The sequence below is a fragment of the Neoarius graeffei genome, chromosome 5 (genome assembly GCF_027579695.1).
Source record: "Neoarius graeffei isolate fNeoGra1 chromosome 5, fNeoGra1.pri, whole genome shotgun sequence".
NCBI classification, from domain to species: Eukaryota; Metazoa; Chordata; class Actinopteri; order Siluriformes; family Ariidae; genus Neoarius; species Neoarius graeffei.
The window spans coordinates 69,023,813-69,049,263 of record NC_083573.1 but is presented as its reverse complement, the minus strand read 5'-3'; the positions used below and the strand labels follow the sequence as shown (position 1 = coordinate 69,049,263).

General features: G+C 41.6%; 1 protein-coding gene across 3 annotated transcripts in view; it reads right to left on the bottom strand.

Moving 5' to 3' along the window:
• Positions 1–25,451, bottom strand: part of ibtk (inhibitor of Bruton agammaglobulinemia tyrosine kinase) — a 59,796-nt gene that overhangs the window by 3,518 nt on the left and 30,827 nt on the right. For all 3 annotated transcript variants that reach the window (XM_060922304.1, XM_060922305.1, XM_060922306.1), the window contains 16 exons: positions 22,122–22,739; positions 20,041–20,127; positions 19,861–19,943; positions 18,064–18,101; positions 17,841–17,937; positions 17,651–17,752; positions 15,553–15,670; positions 15,211–15,271; positions 15,010–15,137; positions 14,782–14,918; positions 14,444–14,577; positions 14,167–14,282; positions 10,293–10,388; positions 10,007–10,159; positions 9,704–9,898; positions 1,949–2,081 (listed from right to left, as the gene is read on the bottom strand). In XM_060922304.1, coding sequence (XP_060778287.1) covers positions 1,949–2,081; positions 9,704–9,898; positions 10,007–10,159; positions 10,293–10,388; positions 14,167–14,282; positions 14,444–14,577; positions 14,782–14,918; positions 15,010–15,137; positions 15,211–15,271; positions 15,553–15,670; positions 17,651–17,752; positions 17,841–17,937; positions 18,064–18,101; positions 19,861–19,943; positions 20,041–20,127; positions 22,122–22,739 — 2,296 coding nt within the window. The remainder of the gene's footprint in view (positions 1–1,948; positions 2,082–9,703; positions 9,899–10,006; positions 10,160–10,292; positions 10,389–14,166; positions 14,283–14,443; positions 14,578–14,781; positions 14,919–15,009; positions 15,138–15,210; positions 15,272–15,552; positions 15,671–17,650; positions 17,753–17,840; positions 17,938–18,063; positions 18,102–19,860; positions 19,944–20,040; positions 20,128–22,121; positions 22,740–25,451) is intronic.

The following is a 25,451-nucleotide window of genomic DNA, read 5'->3' as shown; positions in this document are numbered from 1 at the left end:
CCCTCTTGCTCCACCTCTTCTCCTCTTTCAGAAAAAGCCAACCCTCTCGCTCTGCCTCTTCTCCTTTTTCGGAAAAAGCCAATCTTCTCGCTCTGCCTCTTCTCCTCTTCCGGAAAAAGCCAATCCACTCTCTCTGCCTCTTCTCCTTTCTCAGAAAAAGGTAAAAACTTCTTCCTGAACCGGTCCCGTTGTTACAGTTCACTGCACAACAATAAGGCATGGTTTTTCTTTGGAAATTCCTGAATGCGCGTCTGCACTCAAGCCAAACGGCAATGCAAGTAAACGGAAGTGGACTCAACTCAAGCGGTTTGTTTGGCTTAAATGACGTCACGCGCCGAGTGGTCACGAAAATAGCCGAACAGAAATTCGCCACCATCTGCGCTAACTTATTGTAATTATTACTTATTAACAATACTTCTTGGGACCAGAAGAAAATTAGAGGGTTTTTTAAACATATAAACTTTCAAATGTGCATAAAATTAAAACCACTGCCTATGACCTTTAAGTGTACATGTGATGAATAAACATTCTTTTTTCACTGAAACTCTCTTGATTTGTATCTGCATGATTTTATGCATTGTGCTGCTGTCAAAGGATTGGCTGATTAGATAACTGCATTTAAAAAAAGTGTGTATGGGTGTTCCTAATAAAGTGATCAATGAATGAATGAAAAAAATTATATAAGTGAATGTATATATCAGTGAATATATACATCAGTGAATATATATCTCATCTCATTATCTCTAGCCGCTTTATCCTGTTCTACAGGGTCGCAGGCAAGCTGGAGCCTATCCCAGCTGACTACAGGCGAAAGGCGGGGTACACCCTGGACAAGCCGCCAGGTCATCACAGGGCTGACACATAGACACAGACAACCATTCACACTCACATTCACACCTACGCTCAATTTAGAGTCACCAGTTAACCTAACCTGCATGTCTTTGGACTGTGGGGGAAACCGGACCACCCGGAGGAAACCCACACGGACACGGGGAGAACATGCAAACTCCGCACAGAAAGGCCCTCGCCGGCCACGGGGCTCGAACCCGGACCTTCTTGCTGTGAGGCGACAGCGCTAACCACTACACCACCGTGCCGCCCCATGAATGAATGAATATATATATATATATATATATATATATATATATATATATATATATATGTATGTGTGTGTGTGTGTGTGTGTGTGTGTGTGTGTGTATATTATATATATGTGTGTGTGTGTATACACACATTCACTGAATATATATATATATATATATATATATATATATATATATATATATATATATATATATATATTTTTTTTTTTTTTTTCTTTTTTAAAGGTATACAGTTACTGACTACAGCCCATCTGTTGCTATAGACAAGTTGTTAGCCCCACTTCTTTACCCAGCAATGAAAACAGGGCCACCACTGGATCATTGCTACCTGAATATTAGTGATGTGGTAGCATACCAGTGACACTGACAGGGTAGCAGCACGGGTTTACCAGGCATAGCAATGATGCTTGAGTTTTTAAAACATCTCAGTATCACTGCTGGGTTTGAATTCCACTAACTAAACGTGTACCAGAAGTCCTATGGTCAGAAATTAACACTGAAAAGGGGCAAATGGTGATTAACGCAAATTGTCCATGGAGGGGAGAAAAGAGGGGGTGAGTTATAGGATTCAAGTGTATATTTATAATATGGACTACCAAGATATACAAGTCTAAAAAAAAAAAAAAAATCAGCCAATAAATGTACACACTGTTGAAAACCCCCAGCAAAGAAGCTACATACCGTACAATACACCTGCACCAGGTGTCACACTTACTACCCTGTCAGTGTCACTGCTGTGCTGAGAAATCGCACAAATAACATCTGTTCTTCCAGGCCATTCTTGTGGTTTCATCCTAACTTTCCAGCATAACTTCCATTTGCACATTGCAAACACGCTCAGTTACCTGTATCAATGCCAGAGGCTTCTCTCGACTGCGGATGAGTGCAGCTTCCTGCTGCTTTTCCTCTTCAACAATGGATGCAAAAGTGACTGCAGCAGGAGCTGGTGGGCTGCCCACTTGTCCAAGCACCCATGGCCTAATGAGAAAGAGAACATTAGCATTTTGTTTACCATTTACCATGAAAAAATAAAAAAAACATACTAATACAACCTATAAAATAATGAGCTGTTTGTGTGTGCACGCACTCAAATGAGCATGAAAGCAAGAGAAGAAAAGGAAAAGAAGGGGGTCATGCTACAACTATAGGATTCTGTGAGAGATTTTCCACACCAGGCAACATTTGTTGCTGGGAAGAGTTAAAGGAGAAGTCATTTTTAAACTTACTTTATTTCTTAAAGGTCTCATTGCATCATTTTTTCATTAATTGCACCGTGGTCTCTAGTATGAATGAATCCCCTGTGAGCCGGTTTTGGTGGAAAAAATGCTGTGGTTCTCCTGTTTCAGGCTGTTCTAGTTTGGTGGAGGAGTGGGTGGCGGGAGAACGACAGGATTTCAGCTCTTACCCATTAATATTCATGACATGTAAACGTGTTACCTCTGATTGGCTAACAGCACTGTGACGCTACCTCCAGTGGGTCAGAACAAGCGGATGTGGGTGTCTTTGTAAAAACTGTTTTGATTGGCTATTATGGTCTCGACATCGATGTTTTGACCAATAACAATGTACAAATTTTACATCACATTCAACAAGATTTAAATGAGACTAAAGATGGCGACTTACAATTAATGTGTAAACATCGTTGGAGTTAATAAAGTTTGAACAGCATGAAGTAACATACCCCAACCCCCCGAAATTAATAAAAAAAAAAATAATAATAATTCTCAACGGATTTGGCATAATATAAAAAGGTCGTTTTTTAACTCAGAAAAAGTGGAAATCCGCTGAAAAGCGGAAAACTCTCATCCCTGCCTAGCTTGTGACCATGTCATGCATGCTAACGTGGAGAATATGAACATGCTATTTTGTAATTAAAAACCTTCAAACAAAAAGTTCATGTTTTACTTACAGCTTGTGAGCTGGTGGTCAATCGTCTTGACAGTACAGATCCAGGGATTAAAAACAACCTCGAAGCAAAACCACTACTGAAGGCACCGAAGTTTGAAAAGTCACTGTGGTTGAAATGATCAGAACACAGTACTAACGTTGCATTATACTTCGCTGGTGGTGTTCCAAAGATAAATTCCAACCATTTCTTCTTCAGCTCTTCTATCTTGGGCAAGAAATGCAACGTTGATGTGTTACTGCCACAAATAACACAGGCATGAACTTGTTCAGACATGTTTTCAACTTGCTGTTAGGTCCTCTTCGTTACTGTAGCTACTGACGAGATGGGCTCTGCTATTTCTCCTCGCGCTTAAATCCGAACTTTCTTCCCGTGGGTGGTCGCAAGCCGAGGTGGGCAAGGCCATGAATACTAATTTTCGAAGTGACGCAAGTTCGTAGGGCTTTTTCAGATTCGCTCGTTTTTCAGACTATTTTCTTTCATAAGCCAATACAGGGAATGGGAGTAGAATTACATTTTCACATGCAGCATGCGTATGCAACTCGGAGTGAACTATGGTATTTCAAAAAGAGCCAGTATTAAACGTTTTTGGTGGAAGGGCACCTTTAATTAGCATGTTATTCAATTACATTTTTGGTTTTAGTAACCTTATACCGTGACTCGTACTAGCAACTAATTATTATAATTATCGGCCTATTTGATTTTTTAGCCATGTTGAATTTAGTTCGTTTGGTCCATGGTAGAGGTCACTTATCTGCGCGATTTTCACAAGACTTGTGCAAGACTTCGAAACGTGAAGTGTCAGCACCGCCGTTTTGAAAACTGTTTTCCAAACGAAATATTGCACAAAAACGAGTTTAAATGATGATTACTGCCTACTTTTTTCAAACTTTCCTGATTGATATCAAAAAACAAACAAAACTTCTGGCTTGATTACATCAGCATTTGAAAGAGGGCGCGCACGTCTTTTGACAACGCTGGCAGATGTTGATCACTTTGATTTCCGCTGTACGTTTTACTTCCGTCCTACAATCCAGCTACTGGGGGTGCATAAGTGTACTCTTGGTGCCGGTCCCAAGCCCAGATAAATTGGAGAGGGTTGCATCAGGAAGGGCATCTGGTGTAAAACTGTGCCAAATCTAACATGGACTGAAAAGAGAAATACCATACCGGATCGGTCGGGGCCCGGGTTAACAACGACCGCCTCCGGTACTGTTGGTCAACAGGGTGCCGGTGGAAAGTATGCTACCGTCGCATCAAAACGGAGAAGGAGAAAGAGAGGGGGAAGGCGTGTTAGGAGAGAGCATGAAAGATGGAAGGGAAGGAGCTTAGAATTGAGGGTAGGAACACTGAATGTGGGAACATTGACTGGCAGAGCGAGAGAGTTAGCAGGTATGATGGAAAGAAGAAAGGAAGGAAGTTGGACATTTTGTAAGTGCAGGAGACGAGGTGGAAAGGAAGCAAGGCCAAGAACATTGGAGGTGGATGCAAGTTGTTTTATTATGGAGTTGATGGAAAGAGAAATGGTGTTAGTATTGTTTCGAGGGGAGAGTTGGGCAACAGTGTGATTGATGTGAAGAGGGTGTCAGATAGAGTGATAGGCATGAAGTTGGAGATTCAAGGAACGGTAATCAAATGTTGTGTGTGCCCCACAGGTTGGATGTGAGAATGAAGAGAAAGCGTCTTTCTGGGAAAAGATGGATGAAGTGGTAGAAAGTATACCGAGGGGGAAGCGTGTGCGGATAGGAGCAGATTTCAACGGACATGTTGGCGAGGGAAACAGAGGAGATGAGGACGTGATGGGCAGATATAGTGTAAGAGAGAGAAATGTGAAAGGGCAAATGGTGGTTGATTTTTCAAAAAGAGGATGAATGTCAATAGTCAATACATACTTCGAGAAGACCAAGCAGCACAGGGTGACGTTTAAGAGTGGAGGAAGAGCTACACAAGTGGACTACATACTCTGCAGAAGGGGTAACCTGAAGGAGATTGTAGACTGTAAAGTGATGGCAGGGGAGAGCGTAGCTAAACAGCAGAGTGGTCGTGTGCAGGATGAGCTTGAAAGTGAAAAAGAGGAAGCGTGAAATAGTGGAGCCGAAGATTAAGTGGTGGAAACTAAAAGACGTTGAATATCAGAAGGAGTTTAGGGAAGAAATGAGACGAGTATTGAGTGGTCATGGAAGTCTGCCAAAAGATTGGGATACTACTGTTATACTAGTAAGAGAGGCAGCAAGGAAGGTGCTAGGGTGGTCATCGGGAAGGAGGAAGGAAGACAAGGAGACATGGTGGTGGAACAAAGTGGTGCAGGAAATTATAAAAGAGACGAGGTTAGCAAAGAAGAATTGGGATGATCAGAGAGATGAGGAAAGCAGGCGGTTATACAGATGCCCCTTTTCCACCAAATCAGTTCCAGGGCTGGTTCGGGGCCAGTGCTTAGTTTGGAACCAGGTTTTCTGTTTCCACTGACAAAGAACTGGCTCTGGGGCCAGAAAAAACGGTTCCAGGCTAGCACCAGCTCTTTGCTGGGCCAGAGGAAAGAACCGCTTATGTCAGCGGGGGGGGGGGGGGGAGTTGTTAAGACCAGCAAGACCGTGAAAGGTTGCCATTTTTAAATAAGTGACGAAATATCATGGATGCAGTAAAGCAGCAGTCATCCATTATTGCTGTTGTTGTTGCTGCTTCTTCTCCGTGTTGTTGTTGCTTCAATGTTCACGCCAAGGTTTATGCAAACGCAGCAACGTAACTGACGTATACAGTGACATAATGATGTGGCTCCCCTTAGCACCCCGAGCTATGGAAAAGCAAACTGGTTCTCAGCTGGCTCGCAAGTTGAACGAGTTGTGAACCAGCACTGGCGCAGAACCAGCCCTGGAACTGATTTGGTGGAAAAGGGGCAAGAGAGACAAAACAGAAAGCAAAAAGTGCAGTAGCAAAGGCGAAAGCAGATGCATACCAGGAGTTGTACGAAAGACTGGAGACCAAAGGAGGAGAGAAAGACCTGTACAGACTAGCTAGGCAGAGAAACATGGAAGCGAGGGATGTACAGCAGGTAAGAGTGATGAAAGATGTAAATGGAAATGTGCTGACAAACAAAGAGAGTGTATTAAGAAGGTGGAAAGAGTACTTTGAGGATTTATTAAATGAGGAGAATCCAAGAGAGAAAAGGTCAGATTTGTTGGAGACAGCAAATCAGGAAGCAGAGTTGGTTAGTAAGGATGAGGTGAGGGCAGCCATGAAAAGAATGAAGACTGGGAAAGCAGTCGGACCAGATGGTATCCCGACTGAGACTTGGAGATGTTTGGGTGAGACGGCTGTGGAGTTCCTAACGAGATTGTTTAATAAGATCCTAGAGAATAAGAAAATGCCAAATGAATGGAGAAAGTGTGTGCTAGTCCCAATATACAAAGAATAAGGGAGATGTACAGAGCTGCAGTAATTACAGAGGAATAAAATTGATGAGCCACACCGAGAAGTTATGGGAAAGGGTATTGGAGGCGAGATTGAGAAGAGAGGTAGCAATCTGTGAACAGCAGTACGGGTTTATGCCAAGGAAGAGCACGTCGGATGCAATTGTTGCTTTAAGAATGTGAATGGAGAAGTACAGGGAAGGCCAGAGAAAGCTACATTGTGTGTTTGTAGACCTGGAGAAGGCATACAATAGAGTGCCGAGAGGTGAGTTATGGAATTGTATGAGAAAGTGTGGAGTGAGTGACAAGTATATGAGAGTGATGCAAGACATGTATGAGAACAGTGAAACAGCAGTGAGGTGTGCAGTTGGAACGACTGAATGGTTCAAGGTGAAGGTGGGACTCCATCAAGGATCTGCTTTGAGTCCTTTCTTGTTTGCCATAGTGATGGATAGCTTGACAGATGAAGTGAGACAAGAGTCACCATAGAACATGATGTTTGCGGATGATATTGTGATATGTGGTGAAAGTAGAAAGGAGGTTGAGTTGGGTTTGGAGAGATGGAGGTATGCACTGGAACAAAGAGGAATGAAGGTGAGCAGGAGCAAAACAGAACACGTGCATCAATGAGAATGGGGATGAGTGTAGTGAAGCTGCAAGGAGGAGATGTAAAGAAAGTTGGTGAATTCAAGTACCTGGGGTCAACTGTGCAAGAAAATGGGGGCCGCGATAGTGAAGTAAGAAAGAGAGTGCAGGCAGGGTGGAGCAGTTGGAGAAGGATTTTGGGAGTCATTTGTGATAGGAAAGTCCCAGCAGTAGTGAGACCAGCTGTGATGTATGGATTGGAGACCGTCCCCTTAACGAAGAGACAGGAGGCAAAGTTGGAGGTGGCAGAATTGAGGATGTTAAGGTTTGCGATGGGAGTGACAAGGTTGGACAGGATAAGGAACGAGCACATCAGAGGGACAGCACATGTGGAGAGCTTGGGAATTAAGCTAAGAGAGATGAGACTGAGATGGTATGGGCACATCCTGAGAAGAGATGCAGAGCATGTTGGAAGGAGAATGTTGAGGATGGAGCTGCCAGGCACATGAAAACAAGGAAGGCCAAAGAGGAGATACATGGATGTGGTGAGAGAGGACATGAAAGTGGCAGGTGTGGTAGAGAAGGATGCGGAATACAGGGAGCAATGGAGACAAAAGATTCACTGTGGCGACCCCTAATCGGGAGCAGCCAAAAGAAGAGGATGATGATTGTGGGTTGACCCTTATTAAAACAGGATAGGTGTTATAACTTATGCAACATACATGTACATGCATGCATTTTCACTGATAAAACAAACGGCTAATTAAATAAATCAGATGAACTGAGACAATCACATTCTGAAGCAAATTAAATAATCTTATGGTGAGAGAGGACATGAAAGTGGCAGGTGTGGTAGAGAAGGATGCGGAAGACAGGGAGCAATGGAGACAATAGATCCGCTGCGGCGACCCCTAATCGGGAGCAGCCAAAAGAAGTTGTTGTTTTACTTCCGTCCTATGATGTCTTGCACAGGTCTCAACGAATCTCGTTTATAGCCATTGCTTTGACATATGGACTGATATATTACATAGCATATTTCAAACAACTATAGCAGTGACAAAAGCAGCTATCAAAAATGCATTCCTATATTTAATAAAATGAGATAAATACAATTTTGATAATTAAAAAAAAATAAATAAAATGTGCTTTCAGTTCTCCTTTAAGTTACCAAAAATCTGTACAACTCAGTTTTCCTTGCAATGGCTATGTTTAAAGTTCGAAAGCTTGAAAAGTTTATGCACTTGAGTCAAAGCCTTTAAGGTTTTAGCTGCAAGTTAAAAAGAGTGCAGCTTGAGTAGTCACCTATAACCAGCTCTTAGGTGGGGTTTACATTAGACCGTATCAGCGGATCATCAGATTAACGTTTTTAAAACGATTAGTGTGCACACAGCAACACCAATACACAATTCGCGTGCACATAGCAACGCCAATACACGGATACGCTCGGCTCCGCAGGCATCCTGCGCTCCAAATCACTCCACCCTGAACAGCGAGTGCCCTCTGGAGGGTGCACACTCCAGCCCTGCGCAGCTCACAGAGCGCGCGAGTGTAGTGCACGAGCAGTGATTCGGGACTGAGCCGCTGTGTGTGTGATCCCAGCGCATATCACTTACCACTTGCAAGTGGAAGGATGGCAAGCCTAAAGACAATCATAACTACACAATGGGCAGTATTTGCATCAGTATTTGCAGTATTTTCATACTTTTATACTCTTTAATGAAAGGTGATACAAGGCGGAAGTCCGCGCCGTTTTTCAGCAGTCGCGTCACATGACCAATGCCAGCGAATCAGGAAGGTGGATGTCACAGTGACGTTGTCCAATGACGACGCCAGCTAGAGCTCAGCACAGCGTATCCGCGTATTCTCAATGTTTACACAGCACCGGACCAGACACGATCTAGATTGAATACGTGGACCCTGGCGGATTCCCGTTTCCTGGCGTTTTAATGTAAACGAACAGTGCATCCGCGAAGAAAACGAGACAGATACGGTCTAATGTAAACTTGGCCTTATGTGCTTGTCTTTGCCAGTCCTGCACTCAAGGGTACTTAAATACTAAATGTGTTGAGCAGAGTGAAAAGATCAATGATGACCAAGTCTGACTTTATCAGTGGAGATTACAGGTCACAGGCAAAACATTCTAATGAGACACCAGGGAAAAGTAACCAGACTTGTGCTTATAGCTACAGACAATTTACTGCTTGCCACAGCAGGAAAGTGAAAGAGCAGGTTGCCAGAGCAAGCAGCTCATCTGTAAAATATTATATAACTCCTGGTAGCATTCCTAATAAATTTCCTTTGAGATTCTTGGTAACATTGCCGACAGGGGACATGCAGAGCATTAACTATCCACACACAAAGGTTTTAGCCTATGCAGATGGATATCCAAAACGTATAAATAAGAGTGATAACAGACATACAGGTGACTGCTTAAAGTCTTGACCTTAGAAAAACTCTGAATTGTTGAATCTTATGCCAGAGCATGCTAAAGCTTGCTACTTGAGGCCTGGTAATGCAGAACTCAACCAAATTCATATGGAAATGCAAGAGTGCCACCTGGAGGAAACCAAGTGACCAAGGCAGGCATCAGGACTCTGTACTATGACCTCAAGAGCTACTTATCAAGTGATGGTTGATTGTAGGGATGCTTGTTGGCCAAATTTTGTGTGTGTAGGAGTTGAATGAAGTGCTGTCTCCCTCACCCTGCAGGTTTGCCAGCATTGCCAGGCTCAGCACACTTAAAGGTCACTCTTTTGGCACAAGTGGCCATGCCAACAGTACTTGCTGATCTCCCGGCAGCCATGGCAGCAGTTGCTGATGATTTATCACGTTGCGCCTCCTCTATTAGCAAATCCCGGAAAGACAGTGATGAAGGAGAGGACTGCGCCGCTGTTGCCCTGAGTACGCATAGATACAATCTCGCATTGTTTTACAGTGTCAGAGCTGGTTGAGAAAAAGTACTGTAAAAGGAAAGATAAAAGCACAAAAAGTTGCCAGACACACACCAGCCCTTTGCAGGCTTAACTGAAGCGACTCCAGGGGGAGATTTGGCAGACACCCCATCAATACTGGCCTCTCTGGTAGCCATGGCCATCATCTTCCTCTGCTTCTGAGACAGTTTAGTGGGGATGACTGTGGGTTTACTGCTGTTTCCAGACCTATAAAATCAAACAATAAGGAGGAGATAGAGTGTAACATTTCAACCCACTGAACTCAAAATGACAGACTCATAAAAAGTGTTGACACTCATCATGGTATTAGCACGAATAGTACAGAAGTAGCAACCCTTACGAGCCAGGGCTTTTTGGAGTGGCTCCAAGGTTCAGAGAGTTGGCCTCCATCTCCATAATGGCCCTGAGATCCAGAACAGGTGCCGGGCGAGACGGACTGAACAGGTCAGAATCAGAGTTCAGTGAAAGATGGCTGGTAACAAGTGTATTGTATTTATATTAAAAGTGCACAGAGTTTGTGACAACTGCAAACTCATTTCACCATTTTCAAGGATCTACTGGTACAACACAATTTTATTTTTTATACATTAGAAAAGGATCTGTTAAATAAGCAAAATGCCTCCTTTCTAGTATGCAAAGGTTGTGAAATACCCAGAGGTGAACAGTAACGAAGTACATTTACTTGAGTACTGTACTTAAGTATACTTTGAGTATCTGTACTTTACTTGAGTATTAATTTTTTGGCAACTTGTGACTAACTTCACTACATTTCTATTAAGGTCCTTGATACTCATTACTATGAAGCAGCTTCGAAAGTGGATTTTTTTTCTTTTCTTTTCTAAAACATGATGGATTTTTTCGCAGGTGACACTGAGACAGCCTATCAGTAAATCACTAGGGTCACGTCACATCCATAGACTGGATAAAATCAAGTTCAATTATTTCTCCGCAGCATTATTTAGCACGATCAGTTGATGGCAGAATTGAAGGAGGTGGTTCTTCCAGGGAATGCACACACCCACAGCTGTAGCTAGAACCCTCGTTTCAGTTTTCTGAAAGGAATAGAGTTGTTTCGTTTTAAATGTTTGTTTTATTTGCCTGAAACAGAGCACATCATGGCCTACAAAAACTTGCCGTCCAACCTGCAGAAGCATATTGAGGTATGTAAACGTTTTATTCCAAGAGAAAACTTGCAGTGAAGTTTTATGTGCTTTTAGAGCTAGCGATAACGTTACAATAGCTATGCAGTCTGGTTATTCACATGACTTTCTATGGATTTTCCCACCAAACTGCCATAGCCTTGTCCATGGCTAACATTAACACATAGCTAGTTAACTTGGACACAGTTAGCATATAAACACGGCGCTACGCTAACATGAATAACGTTAACTTATCTGAAGTGCTTTCAGAAATGTTTTAGCATAAGGCCACACCAATTTGATTAGTTGGTTCTCTGAATCGCCGCTTGAAGAAAATGCAAAATGAAAAAAAAAAATCGAAATCAAACTCCCACCAACAGAAAAACATCGTGGCTGATGGTTCACAATACTGAAGACTGCAGGTTGAGGTCACGTGACGTCGAAAACCAATCAAATACCCCCTTTCACTTTAGATAAAGACTTGTGGAAGAAACATGCCTGTGGAGGCGAATCCTGCAAAGCCTGTGTTTGTGATTGTTAGGATATTCAACAAACAGAAGTGTAAAATCTTTGACAGGTGTGTCGAAATTCAAGAGGCGGAAAACTTTGCACAGTTGTACTCAAGATGCTGTGAGCTTGTTACCCTGCGATGTGTCAACTTGGACAACAACTCTGTGGAGGTGGGTTTGATTTACATATTTCATTGATTGATGTGAGGGGCAAACAAAAAATCATTCTAAGTATTTAGCCATCAGAAGTAGCCTAAAAATAAAGACTGTTGTTTCAGACTTTTTTCAATTATCCTTAATGCATATGGGTGGAAATAAGATAAGCTATTAAAAGAGCCATATGAAATGTGTAACAATAATGTATTGTCTTTGTTTTGTTTCTCTATTATGAAAGCCCTCCATTTCCACCGCTAATTTTACCATCAGAGCATTTTTTATTTTATTTTGCTTTGCTCACTCGCTTCATATTTTTCCTGAAAAAATCCGAGAACCAACTCATTAAATTGGTGTGGCCTAATCTTGCCAAATAAACAAAATGTAGAAATCTTTTTCTAGTAATGTAAGCTAATCAATATGATTGAGTTTGACAAGATTTTGCTAGCATGCCAGATGGAGCTTCACTGACTAGCTAGCTTAACATTATATCACCATGATTCCACAAGCAGATTCATTTGTGCATGAATACAAACTTGCACACGCACGCACGTGAGATGGACAGTATTGTACTAGTCAGTCACAACAAATTGCTGGAATTTTTTGTTTTGATGTCAGATGATGGTCTTGCACCTTTTTTTTTTTGTCTTGCTTCAAGCAGTGTTGCTGCTGGGCAGTTATTAAGCTGGAGGTGTGGACCTGGGTTTTAAGCAGGTTGGATTGTAATTTTTATTTTCTGAGCAAGATGAATTTACAGCTATTCCACTGTCTTCCTGATTAACATACACATACGTGTGCACACACTGCCAGAGCTGGGTCAGAACACTACCATGCTGCTTTGTGGGGATGGGGAGGAGTGTTACAATTTAAAAAATTAATTAATCAAAATGAAAACAACAATGGTTCTTTGTTAGTTCAGTTGTGTTTCATTTTGTAACATTCTACCAGGGTGTTTATTCCACAGGTTCTACAAGTTAGTCAGTAAATCCAGTCGGTTGCTTCAGAGACATGAAGTTTTGTAAGCATTGTGGCAATAATACAACAATTTGTTGACAGAAAATGTACTTTTAATACTTAAGTATTTTTAAAAGCAAGTACTTCAGTAATTTAACTTAAGTAAAAATTTGACTTTACAACTTTACTTGTATTGGAGTAACATTTGACCAGTGGGATCTGTACTTTGACTTAAGTAATGAAGTCGGGTACTTTGTCCACCTCTGGAAATACCTCACACCATTTTATTTATCTCATCTCATTATCTCTAGCCGCTTTATCCTGTTCTACAGGGTCGCAGGCAAGCTGGAGCCTATCCCAGCTGACTACGGGCGAAAGGCGGGGTACACCCTGGACAAGTCGCCGGGTCATCACAGGGCTGACACATAGACACAGACAACCATTCACACTCACATTCACACCTACGGTCAATTTAGAGTCACCAGTTAACCTAACCTGCATGTCTTTGGACTGTGGGGGAAACCGGAGCACCCGGAGGAAACCCACGCGGACACGGGGAGAACATGCAAACTCCGCACAGAAAGGCCCTCACTGGCACCATATATATGACAGGTAGTCGTCGACTTACGACTGCGGTTGGTTACGACTGACCGGTCGTAAACCGGCCTATGTTAAATGAACGTAAGTATATTGTGATGTGTAATGATACTGTAATCATCTTAGTCTTATTTTATCAACATTTTCTTATTTCATTACCTTGGCTCATTATTTGGTTTAAGTCAAACACTGCATATTCAGGGGTGAAAGTAACTTTTATTTCTTGCCGGTATATTATTTTGAGTCATAGTGCACGCGCATAGCACGCGCCGAAAAATACACCTAATTATTTATTATTGTCTACTTATCAAGCATTCACTAGGACTTATCACTCAGTAGTACTAGTATAGTACTTTTTTAATCACACTATCACCCTTTCATCCACCTGTATCAGTTTTTGATTATAAATAAATTGCAAACATCATTTCAACAACACAATCATTTTAATTACATTTTTTTAGCTGAACAGTTGAAAACTAACTTTTCATTTTGGACACAGAACAGTGTAACAGAACAGAAAAGTGAAAGTTACTTTGATTACCAGCTGCGCACGTTATAGCACAAGATCTGGTTAAGCCGTACGTGCGCTGTAGCTCGCTCGTTGTTTGTCCAGCGAAACACTGCACACATAATAGAAGAGGCTGGATGCAGTGTTGCCAGATTGGGCGGTTTTAAGTGCAGCTGGGAAACACTTGCCAGTCATAACCAGACGGTCGTAAAGTCGATCGGTCGTAAGTCGACGATACACACGCACACACACCTTAAGTCTAATGTTGACAAAGGCTCCCCACACTAAATCTGACTAACCCAAAGAAATCATGCCCATCCTTGATAAGGTCTGATGGTAATAAATAGATCTCACCTCGCTTGAACCCTGGGGATGGGTTCAGGTGTGGAGCACTTGACAGGCAAAGATCCTTTCCTCCAGGTTGGAGTGCTGGGAGGAGTTTTCCAGCCAACATGCCCTAACTTTTCTTCCTAAAAATGCAAATATTTTATATATATATATATATATATATATATATATATATATATATATATATTTTTTTTTTTTTTTTTGGTTTCTCTACTGAATAAATCTCATGGTAAATTTTTATTGTGTGTGTAGATATGTAGGAGTGTTGTAGTATTATTTATACATAAGCTCTGTCCTGAAAGACTGGTGACTGAAGGTCTCGAGGGCTGCCCACTCCAATATAACTGCCCTCAGAATCAGATGTGATCAACTCATGCAGAGATTCCACGGAGCAAGCTTTCCTGGAGTCTACCAAACCTGGGAAATTATTGAAAACAGTTTTTATTTTAGGCTGAATACTGCCAAAGTCATGTTGAAGGCATCTGCTAAATGAATAATTGTAAATCTAATGTGTGTGTGTCTCTCTCTTTTCGGCATGAAGTAAAACTCTATGTAATAAATATCACTTTGATTTACGGATGCCCAAGTATTTATAGCTTTAATTACTATATGCAGGCTCACCTATGGAGGGTGGGCTCTGAATGGCATCAGTGGGTGAACTCTGGATGACATCAGATAGGTTGTACCCTCCTGAGCTATCCAAGCGACGACGTGGCTTCTTCTTAGCCTTTACTTTGGTTTTCTTCAACAGACCATCGCTAGGGGGAGGGGGAGATCAAAGCAAGGTTACATCATTGCACTGTATGACCAGGTCTGGTTTCACACCACAGTGAGCTGTGACAGACGTACTTGCAGGAGTGCTCCTGTTCAAAACTGATCTTACAGCTGGTGACTGAATCCAGGTTCATGTCTTTATAAGCACTCAGATCAGGGGCACCAAGATAAGGAGTGATATGCCGTCTTTGCATGGCTGGAATCTGAGGAAGTCACGACACAAGCGTTTTAGAACAGTCTAGCATTTTAGAGCTGTCTGTGTTTATATAAACTTACCATTTTCCTATATGCTATAGACAGCTCCAACAACACATCATCGCTCAAGATCTCCAGAGCCCTGAGACAAATAAAGTTTAATATTCTTTTATAGTACAAGGGAGGAAGTCGGTCTACAACAAGCACCAAGCATGCCAAGTCTTTGGTTTATTCAAGGTTCATTCAATAAATCACTTTTACAACTAGTGGTTTAGAAAAAACACATAAAACCTACTACATGACTGAAAACATTTATTTCCTTCATGTAATGTAATGGAAATTGGGGGGGGGGGGGGGGGGGGGGGGACGACATTGCGAGCTATTTTGACTGACTTGAAACACAAAGGGTGAATAACTACTCACTTAGACTCCAGGAACGCGGCCATGTTGAGACCAATAAACTGCAGGCAGGAGAGTTTAAGCTGCTCAGCATTGTACATCACGGCAAACTCCAGTAACTCTGCAGCATTCTTCAGAGTCACTAAACAGAGAGACATAGCACATACCAGTACATCAGTATCCTAGATCTGTGCATCACTACTGTACATGACAGGATGCACATTCAGACTTCAGAATTTTATTAAAATCACTTTCCACGTCTCGTATATAGGACAGCGGTTGCTACTGGATGAATGATTTCCATCTGATCACATTCACAACATTTAAAAAAAAAAAAAAAGAATGCAATTCCTAACACACATGTACACAAGTGATTTCTTGACCAGTTACCATTTTGATCACTGGTTTTATCATTTTAGTCAAAGTACACAGTCTTACTCACTGATTGAGACCAGTGGTTGGTTATGTTTAAAATAATAGAGAATTTCAAGAATTACATAAACATTCATAAAATTTTACACAAATAATAATAAAAAAATAAATGTGGTTAGTAACCGTGTTAGTCTCTTGGCTAGGTCAACCTTACAAATGAGATCCTGTCCCACTGAGATTCCTCAAGCAAAATAAATAAATATGTAGACTGTGTGCTAGGTGAATCTAGCTCAGGTTCCAATCAGGTGTCAAATATTAGCCTGGGCCCGCCCATCCTAAGTGTGACGCAACACGAGGGCCTGTTGCGAGCTTAGTCTGGCAAGGCAAGCTATCTCCAGCTCTTCCAAGCTCCCGAAAAATCGGGAGCCAATCAACTTTGAGCATCTCCAACGGCCCTGGGTAGAGGCGTGTTCAAGGCAGTGACGTAGTAGAACTGCGACCGGAAGCCATAGATTGTTTACAGAATTTATGCCGGAAGCGCTTCATTCACTAGAAACATTACGAACATGGAGCAGCGGCAAGCCTTTGACACAGCGGTAGATGCTGTATTGAAAGCATTCAACGGGAAGTTCTCATTGAAAACGGAGCAAAGAGCAGCCCTGGAGGTATTTATCTTCTTCCTGTTACTCAAGCAGTTTTCGTCACGTCACATACGTCAGAGGAAAGAGTGATGTGATTGGTTTAAGCTTCGTCACAGCCTTTTCTGACTTTGACCAGTAGCAAACTGAGGCATTTCAGGGAGGTGGGTCAACCACGCGCTTTGGGAAACGGTTGGGCTTAATATCTTTGCCAGACCAAATGCTCGCAGAGCTTTGAAGTCGCGTTAGCCAGACTAGTCAAATATATGACCCACAAGACCTTGTAACAGTTCTAATCCCGACAATCAAATGCATTTTGAACCTGTGTTCTAAATTAAAATATGTTTACAGTCTTGTGGACTGTAAACAAATTGAAAGATTTATTTAAAAAAAAAAGAAAGGGTTAGTCCCCAATATCCCTCTCAGGAGCAAAACAGAGCAATAAAGTATTTCAATATCATGCTGAAAATTTGATGCTGTAAGCCTGTCTCTTTCCAAAATAACTAATGCTGTTGTACTTTTGCAAAAACAACCTTAACATTTGTAACTGTATAGTTTCCCTTCACTTCTATATGATTGCTAATTTTATGTAGATTCATGACAATAATAATAATAATAATAATAATAATAATAATAATCTCTATATGTATGGCAAGTCTGGAATGTAGACAATTTTTTTTTTATTTTGGGGGGATTTGATGAATTGCAATCTGTTCATCTGTTTTGCAGGTAATACCTGTTCAATCTATTTATGCATTCAGAATGTACCTTCTCAGACAAATGAACACATTTTGAGAATTCGCTGTTGTGGTATTAGTATAATAAATTTTTTTTTTTGGATCATCCATTTGACATTGGACTAAATGTAACGTGACCCATTACCTAAAATGAATTTAAATGTGTGCCATTTCAGCTGAGAAAATATTCTAAGATTTGCAATCATAGTGGCTTCAACAGCCCACTTTACATTTTCTCAGGACTTTATCAATTTCATCCCTAGAAGACTAGCCTAAAGCTTCCAAATTTTCTTTTTTTTTTTTCTAGGATGCATAGAAGTCCTGGCATTATATGCACAGAAATTTTCTGAAATGATGATGACACTGCAGGCTCACAGTTTTCAGTGACTGCCACTTCACATATCTCCTTCAACCGAGTGATGAGAAGCTGATCAGCCACCACCAGGACACTGCAAGTAAACTCCACACTCAGAGACTCTGCAGCACACACGGACATATAGCTCATAGTTATACATGTGACCATTATGATAGTTAAAATCAGCCCTTAAAAGCAGTATACTAATACCTCTGATAGTGGGAGACTCATCTGTGTAGATGTACTCCAGAATGACCTGCAAGACCTTGGCACTAGTTGGCATCTCCAGTGCAGTACAGCTAGTAGACTGAAGGGGGCAGAAAAGATCCACGACAATATTAAAGCCGCTAGAAATAACTGAAGTGAACCAGACATGCTTCTTAGTCAAACTGGATTTACAAAAGCTTTCATCCAATGTTAATTGTTTTCATACCTCAATCCAGGGATTTCCCAGCATACTGTTAAAATACTCTGCAAGACAAAGGAATAGGAAAACTTCAGATGCACTGATTAACACCAAGGTAATCTTTTATCACTCTATGGATTATGAAACATTTGGGAGGTTTTTTTTTTTTTTTTTAATTATTTGAGAGTATCAAACAATATGACTTTTGCTGAGCTACTATGGGAAAACAACAGACAACACTTCAGTAAAAGAACAACATGCACAAAACACCAAGTCAGCTCCACCGTCAGGCTGAAAACAGCTTATTCTTGTGACCATGCTATTTTAATGCGAGTACTGTGAATACTTTAGACAGTGACAGAGGTCATTTTGTCTTCTAAATACAGCACATTGCACTTGACCATGAGGTTTAAGTGTAGAATGTAAACTGTAATCTGGTTAAACACAGGAATCACAATTCTCCGTCATTCCCCATTTCAAGAAATCAGACGCAAATGAACAGTTATCTGCTCAGTTGTCCGTTTTTCACTGCATGGCCTAGAGGGCCAACAAAAAGTCTGCAGTTCATTAAAAGATGCAAGATTTGCATCTGGTATTGGCTCTTGTAGTTCAACAAGTTGAAACGTCTGAATAAAATTAGATAAAAAGCCTACATTTACTGTAGGTGTGTGGAAATCGATTGTTTTCTACAGTTAACAATAACCAACAGACTACTACAAAGAACAAACAAAACGCCTGCATGATCTCAGAGTGCTTACAACATGCGAACCAACAAAACGCGAGAACACAAAAACCAGGTTACAATTTGCTTAAAAAGGCTATAAAGCTCTCAACTCTTGTGCACAACAAAGTGAGGATTAGGTACCTCAGGTATCAAAGGGGAAGAGATTGAAGGGTCTGAAGGAAAAAGAAAAGGAACAGGGAAGGAACAGCTCATGGGCCAAATGTGAGTGTCAAGGATTTTTATTAACGATGTGCCTGCCAATGGCAGAAAGAGAAAAATGAATTCTGAACTGCACAAAAGCTTATCTGCTCAGATCCAGCCAAATGCCTCAAATGTGAATGGATAGCCCTACACCTGCAGCAGGGCAATGACTCAAAATATGCCACTAAAGCAACTACGGAGTTTTTCACAACTCCAAAAATGGAGGTTTATGACTTGACAATCAAGTCACTCATCCTTTCAAACCAGACTAAGCACACATTTCACTTACTGATGCCAAAAGGTGTGGAGAGCAGGGATGAATTTCTCAATAAAAGCAGAGATATCAACAATGGTTACGTTTATCTATGTTTGTTCTGATTGCTGCTTTAGCTGAGAAAGCAGAAATGCATAATTGTCCCTTTTACCTCCAACAAGGGGTCCAAAATAATAAATGCTATGGCTAAACTGTAAATGTTAGCACCTCTAAAAAGACACTAAAGGACACTTAAGGTGTGGTCCACAGACTGTCGGCAGTCATAGATTGTAAAGCATTTTACTTACATACATACACACACTAAAAATAAAAATTATATATAAAATCACACACACACACACACATTCCATTGACTTACAGGTTATTTGTATAAACCTCCCCTCATTTGGACATACATACCGTACCCTTGAACAAACACAGACTGTCTGCCCTGAACCATATAGTTACTATTACATTTTACTTCTAAATTTTTATATATTCTCTCATTTCTTGGACAGGTTCTTCAGTACACCTCAGTGCAGTTTTGCATTATACTGCAGACATTTGCTTCCACACTTCCCCTCATTTCTCCATGTAGCTTGCACAGAGGCAACGAACTACAATAAGTCAAGTCAGTCTAACTCACCCAGTCGGGCACACAGAATGCATTTGTGACAAGGGAACTCCTTCCCATCCTCAGACCTCAAGGTGACGTCACAGAGGTAGGGGCTGTGATATCAGAACATTATTTATGTTCATAAATAAAACGCATACTATCAGCAAGTAATACTGAATGACAGACTATGTTGTAGATGACATCACTCACAGTTTCTTTAGGTAGAATCTTGGTCTGTTGCCAGTCTTCTTTTGCACCACGCTGATTTGCCCATTTTCATACTTTACTCCATCAAGCCTAATGAAATGAATAAAAATATATCGAATAGGAATATAATAATTCAAAAAGTCAATTTTCTGTAGTATATTTTCCAACATCCATTATACCTTCTGGGCGGCACGGTGGTGTAGTGGTTAGTGCTGTCACCTCACAGCAAGAAGGTCCGGGTTCGAGCCCCGTGGCCGGCGAGGGCCTTTCTGTGCGGAGTTTGCATGTTCTCCCCGTGTCCGCGTGGGTTTCCTCCGGGTGCTCCGGTTTCCCCCACAGTCCAAAGACATGCAGGTTAGGTTAACTGGTGACTCTAAATTGAGCGTAGGTGTGAATGTGAGTGTGAATGGTTGTCTGTGTCTATGTGTCAGCCCTGTGATGACCTGGCGACTTGTCCAGGGTGTACCCCGCCTTTCGCCCGTAGTCAGCTGGGATAGGCTCCAGCTTGCCTGCGACCCTGTAGAACAGGATAAAGTGGCTAGAGATAATAAGGGGATGGGATTATACCTTCTGTACAATCAAAAAATATCTATGCAAGTACCAGGCACTTTTATTATGTGCAGTGTCTATAGAGCTTATGAAACAGCACATCAGGGACTACTATTATTGTTGACTAGTTAGTTTTTATTCCGTTACTGTTTTTGTGTATCCATGTACATGGTCTCTTAATCGCTTTGTCTCATCACTTCTGCTACTACGATGTTATGTTTCACTTGTGTCGTTATGGTATATTCAATGAGATGTACCAAATTAATAGTAGTGCACCTTTCTATAATCTTCCTAATTGCCTGTAAAACGCTCATAAAATACACATGCATGCTAACTGTAATTATACTAATACAAACAAGAAGACAGAATCATCTATATCCCCCGCCTGATATAGCAAGTTTCAAGATATAATTTGTCACATTTTTCAAGTTGTGCTGCAGGAAACCAACCCTACCTCTTTACACTGACCTCAGCAGCCCATGGCATAAACCCACCGGACCTTTGGTCCAGGTGAGCTAAAAATTTAAATTTCTCACATTTCTTAGTATCAAAAGGCACATATACATTACTTAATCAACACATATACCAACTTTCAAGACCGTACCACTCAGTTTACAAGTTCTGCTCCGGAAACAAAACCTACCCCCAAGACTAACCTGAGAGACCAAGTCTGAAATTGTTTCCATAAAAACATGAAAAATTAAAATCTCAAATTTCTTAGTATGAAAAGGCACATCTACATCACCTTGTTAACATATATACCAAGTTTCAAATCCATATCATTAATAGATTTGGATATATGCGCAAGAAACAAACATTGCTCTTAGAAACCAAGTCAAAATCTATTTTTTTATGGAAAAATTTGAAGAATACTTTTTTTCGAAAATACAAAATACTGTAGCAAAAAGGCACCACTTCACATGTTGCTTGATCTCATCTCATCTCATTATCTCTAGCCGCTTTATCCTGTTCTACAGGGTCGCAGGCAAGCTGGAGCCTATCCCAGCTGACTACGGGCGAAAGGCGGGGTACACCCTGGACAAGTCGCCAGGTCATCACAGGGCTGACACATAGACACAGACAACCATTCACACTCACATTCACACCTACGGTCAATTTAGAGTCACCAGTTAACCTAACCTGCATGTCTTTGGACTGTGGGGGAAACCGGAGCACCTGGAGGAAACCCACGCGGGCAACATGCAAACTCCGCACAGAAAGGCCCTCGCCGGCCACGGGGCTCGAACCCGGACCTTCTTGCTGTGAGGCAACAGCGCTAACCACTACACCACCGTGCCGCCCATATGTTGCTTGATATGTATACAAAATTTCATGAAGATGTCTTCAGTAGTTTTAAAAGATATGGCCCGGAAACGAAAACATGACTAGACGGATGGACAGAACCCGTTTCTATATCCCCCGCCAAACTTTGAGTGGGGGATAAATACACACACAAAAAAACTGGACCTGCTGGAAGGCAAGGAAACCTGCTTCTCACACAAAATACAGGAAATTCAAAGATTTAGAAATCCTACCTTGCAGAGAGACTACCCAAGCCCAGTTTCTTGGCTACTCCTTGAAGCATCTTGATAGGATTGTGGCTAGATTCATTAGCACTGCCACCCTTGTCCTTCTTCCCAGATTTGGCACTTTTGCTCTTTGACTTTTCTCCCTGGCTGGGAACTGAGGCAGGCAGGGATCGATAGATCTCCAGAGCAGCTCGTCCACGAACATTCAGCTCCTGCAGGTTGCAAATTAGCTGCTGCTGCTCCTGCTCAGGAGCACTGTGGAGGCATGAGATTGTTGGCCTTGCTCCATGCACCAGCATCTCACACGAGTCTGTATAGATGAAGTGCAGTGCCTGTTCTAACATATCAGGAGAGATCTTTTCCAGCACCAGAAGGTCACAGCCCACAGCATCCACGTTTCTCCTCACTTCCCCATCCACCTCATCTCCCTGGCCAACCTCTGGTAAGAGTTGCTTGCGGAAAAATTCTGAACGCATAGACAGGATGTACTTGTGACATGGAAAGACACGATCACCGGCCTGAAGGGTCACATCATGAATGCTGTCAGTCTCATCGGCTTCAGCCAGGAGCTGCTTAAAGTGCTGCATGAACAAGGAGGCTGAAACAGTGGGAACTTCATATATGCTAGAGAGAGAGAGAGAGAGAGAGAGAGAGAGAGAGAGAGAGAGAGAGAGAGAGAGAGAAATACTTCTTTCAGCATGAACAATGTCAAATCAAGTTGTCACCATCAAAGTTTTCAAACTGATATTTAAAGGGGTACCAAATATAATATATACAGTTGCTGATGTGACAAAGTAACGTATTCTTAAGTATTCTATCAAATTTATATACTAGAAAACAACAAAATATCTTGGTAATTGTAAATATAATACTTTATACGCTAAACCGCACAAGAGTCGCCATTTTTAAAAGACCGTGACGTCAGCGCTACCCACTGCAGTAGCGGAACTCTCCGAAATAGAGGAGATAAGCGTGTAATCATGGCGTCGGGCGCATCAAGTGAAAGCGACAGCTCTGTCGAATCATACGAAGAGATCCTGCAAGACACACTGCAAGCAGGCTATGGCTTAGAAGGGTACCAGTTTGAACCTAGGAGAGGTACTATGTAGTGGAAGTTCATTATGTCTAACTATTAAAGCTATTTTAAGTTCGTTTCTTAAGACAAGGATTTTTTTAAGATGTTACCTTGTTGACAGTTTCGGCGAGAATCTTCCGCCTTCTTCAAAACAGTCACCAGATGTCGAGTGGTGACGTGCCTCATCAGCTGATGTTACGCTACGGAGGCGTGAACGTCCCGCCCAATTTGACAGGTAGTTCACGCCTCCTGCGGTCAGGTCGCTCCCCCAGGACACATCTGGTGACTGTTTTGAAGAAGGTGGAAGATTCTCGCCGAAACTGTCAACAAGGTAACATCTTAAAAAAATCCTTGTCTTAAGAAACGAACTTAAAATAGCTAGGAGAGGTACTCTCGACTCCGGTGATGAAATAAGAGAAGAAAGCTCGGATGACGGCGAGGATGAGACTGATGCTGACCATGGGCATGGCGAGCGTGGGGCAGAGCGTCTGCGTGCAGGTGACACGGCGTGGTGCTCGTGCGGAAAATGTAACGTGGAGTTGCTCACGAGTCCAGCAGAATTTATTTGCTGCAATGAGATAGGCGCCACCCATAGACTTGCGAAATCGTCGCAAGAGGCAGAAACAGGTATTTCACACGTGCTATTCCCAACCTCAATGAGCCAACACAACTGGGCACATACATACGTCATGAGTGTTACGCAGAGAAAATGAACGTGCATTCTGATTGGATAAAATTAATATCATGGCGGGCTGTTCAAACTGCGGAAATAGTTTGCGCGAGCTACTTTCAAAACACTATAACTTTCCAACCTTAGAACAAAAAAACTTTTGTAAGTCTTGAATAAGGTTCGTTAATGTGTGTTTTATTATTATATTTACTCTATATATTGCCCTCCGTTCCCCTTTAAATTCCACAATTATTACATTTTGGTTAAATAGCATATTTAGGTGACGCTGGCTTACTGCATTAAAACGTCTGCAAAATGCAAGTTCTTTAATGTGAGCAAAAGCAACATAATATCAATTGTGTAACACTTGCTCAACTGATGTATTGCATAGCCAGAACAAGGCAAGACATTTCAGTACCACAAATTTAATTACACACTTGAATTTATTGCTCTGGACAACCTGATATTCTCTGTTCTGGAAGACCAAGTTTTGTTGGTGGAATCAGACTGATGACATCAGGTCTTTGCAATTTTATAAGTATCCCGAGAGGAACCTGAGATAGCAGGAACACATGTTCTTTGCCATCAGTGTTTCACCATCAACATTTAAATGTCTGGTGTGCGTTTACTCAGTTTGACAGTTTAACTGCTGAGTGTATCAGAAAAATTTGGAATTACAGGATATAAACCAAAGCATAATAAAGCATGCTCCAGACTGCACACTAGCAGAATGTTCTCGATGCCTTTCCAAAGACAGTTTTAAATGTGGAAAATCCCCAAAAAGAATATTCATATACAACCCCGATTCCAAAAAAGTTGGGACAAAATACAAATTGTAAATAAAAACGGAATGATGTGGAAGTTTCAAAATTCCATATTTTATTCAGAATAGAACATAGATGACATATCAAATGTTTAAACTGAGAAAATGTATCATTTAAAGAGAAAAATTAGGTGATTTTAAATTTCATAACACTTCTCAAAAAAGTTGGGACAAGGCCATGTTTACCACTGTGAGACATCCCCTTTTCTCTTTACAACAGTCTGTAAACGTCTGGGGACTGAGGAGACAAGTTGCTCAAGTTTAGGGATAGGAATGTTAACCCATTCTTGTCTAATGTAGGATTCTAGTTGCTCAACTGTCTTAGGTCTTTTTTGCCGTATCTTCCGTTTTATGATGCGCCAAATGTTTTCTATGGGTGAAAGATCTGGACTGCAGGCTGGCCAGTTCAGTACCCGGACCCTTCTTCTACGCAGCCATGATGCTGTAATTGATGCAGTAGGTGGTTTGGCATTGTCATGTTGGAAAATGCAAGGTCTTCCCTGAAAGAGACGTCGTCTGGATGGGAGCATATGTTGCTCTAGAACCTGGATATACCTTTCAGCATTGATGGTGTCTTTCCAGATGTGTAAGCTGCCCATGCCACACGCACTAATGCAACCCCATACCATCAGAGATGCAGGCTTCTGACCTGAGCGCCGATGACAACTTGGGTCGTCCTTCTCCTCTTTAGTCCGAATGACACGGCGTCCCTGATTTCCATAAAGAACTTCAAATTTTGATTCGTCTGACCACAGAACAGTTTTCCAC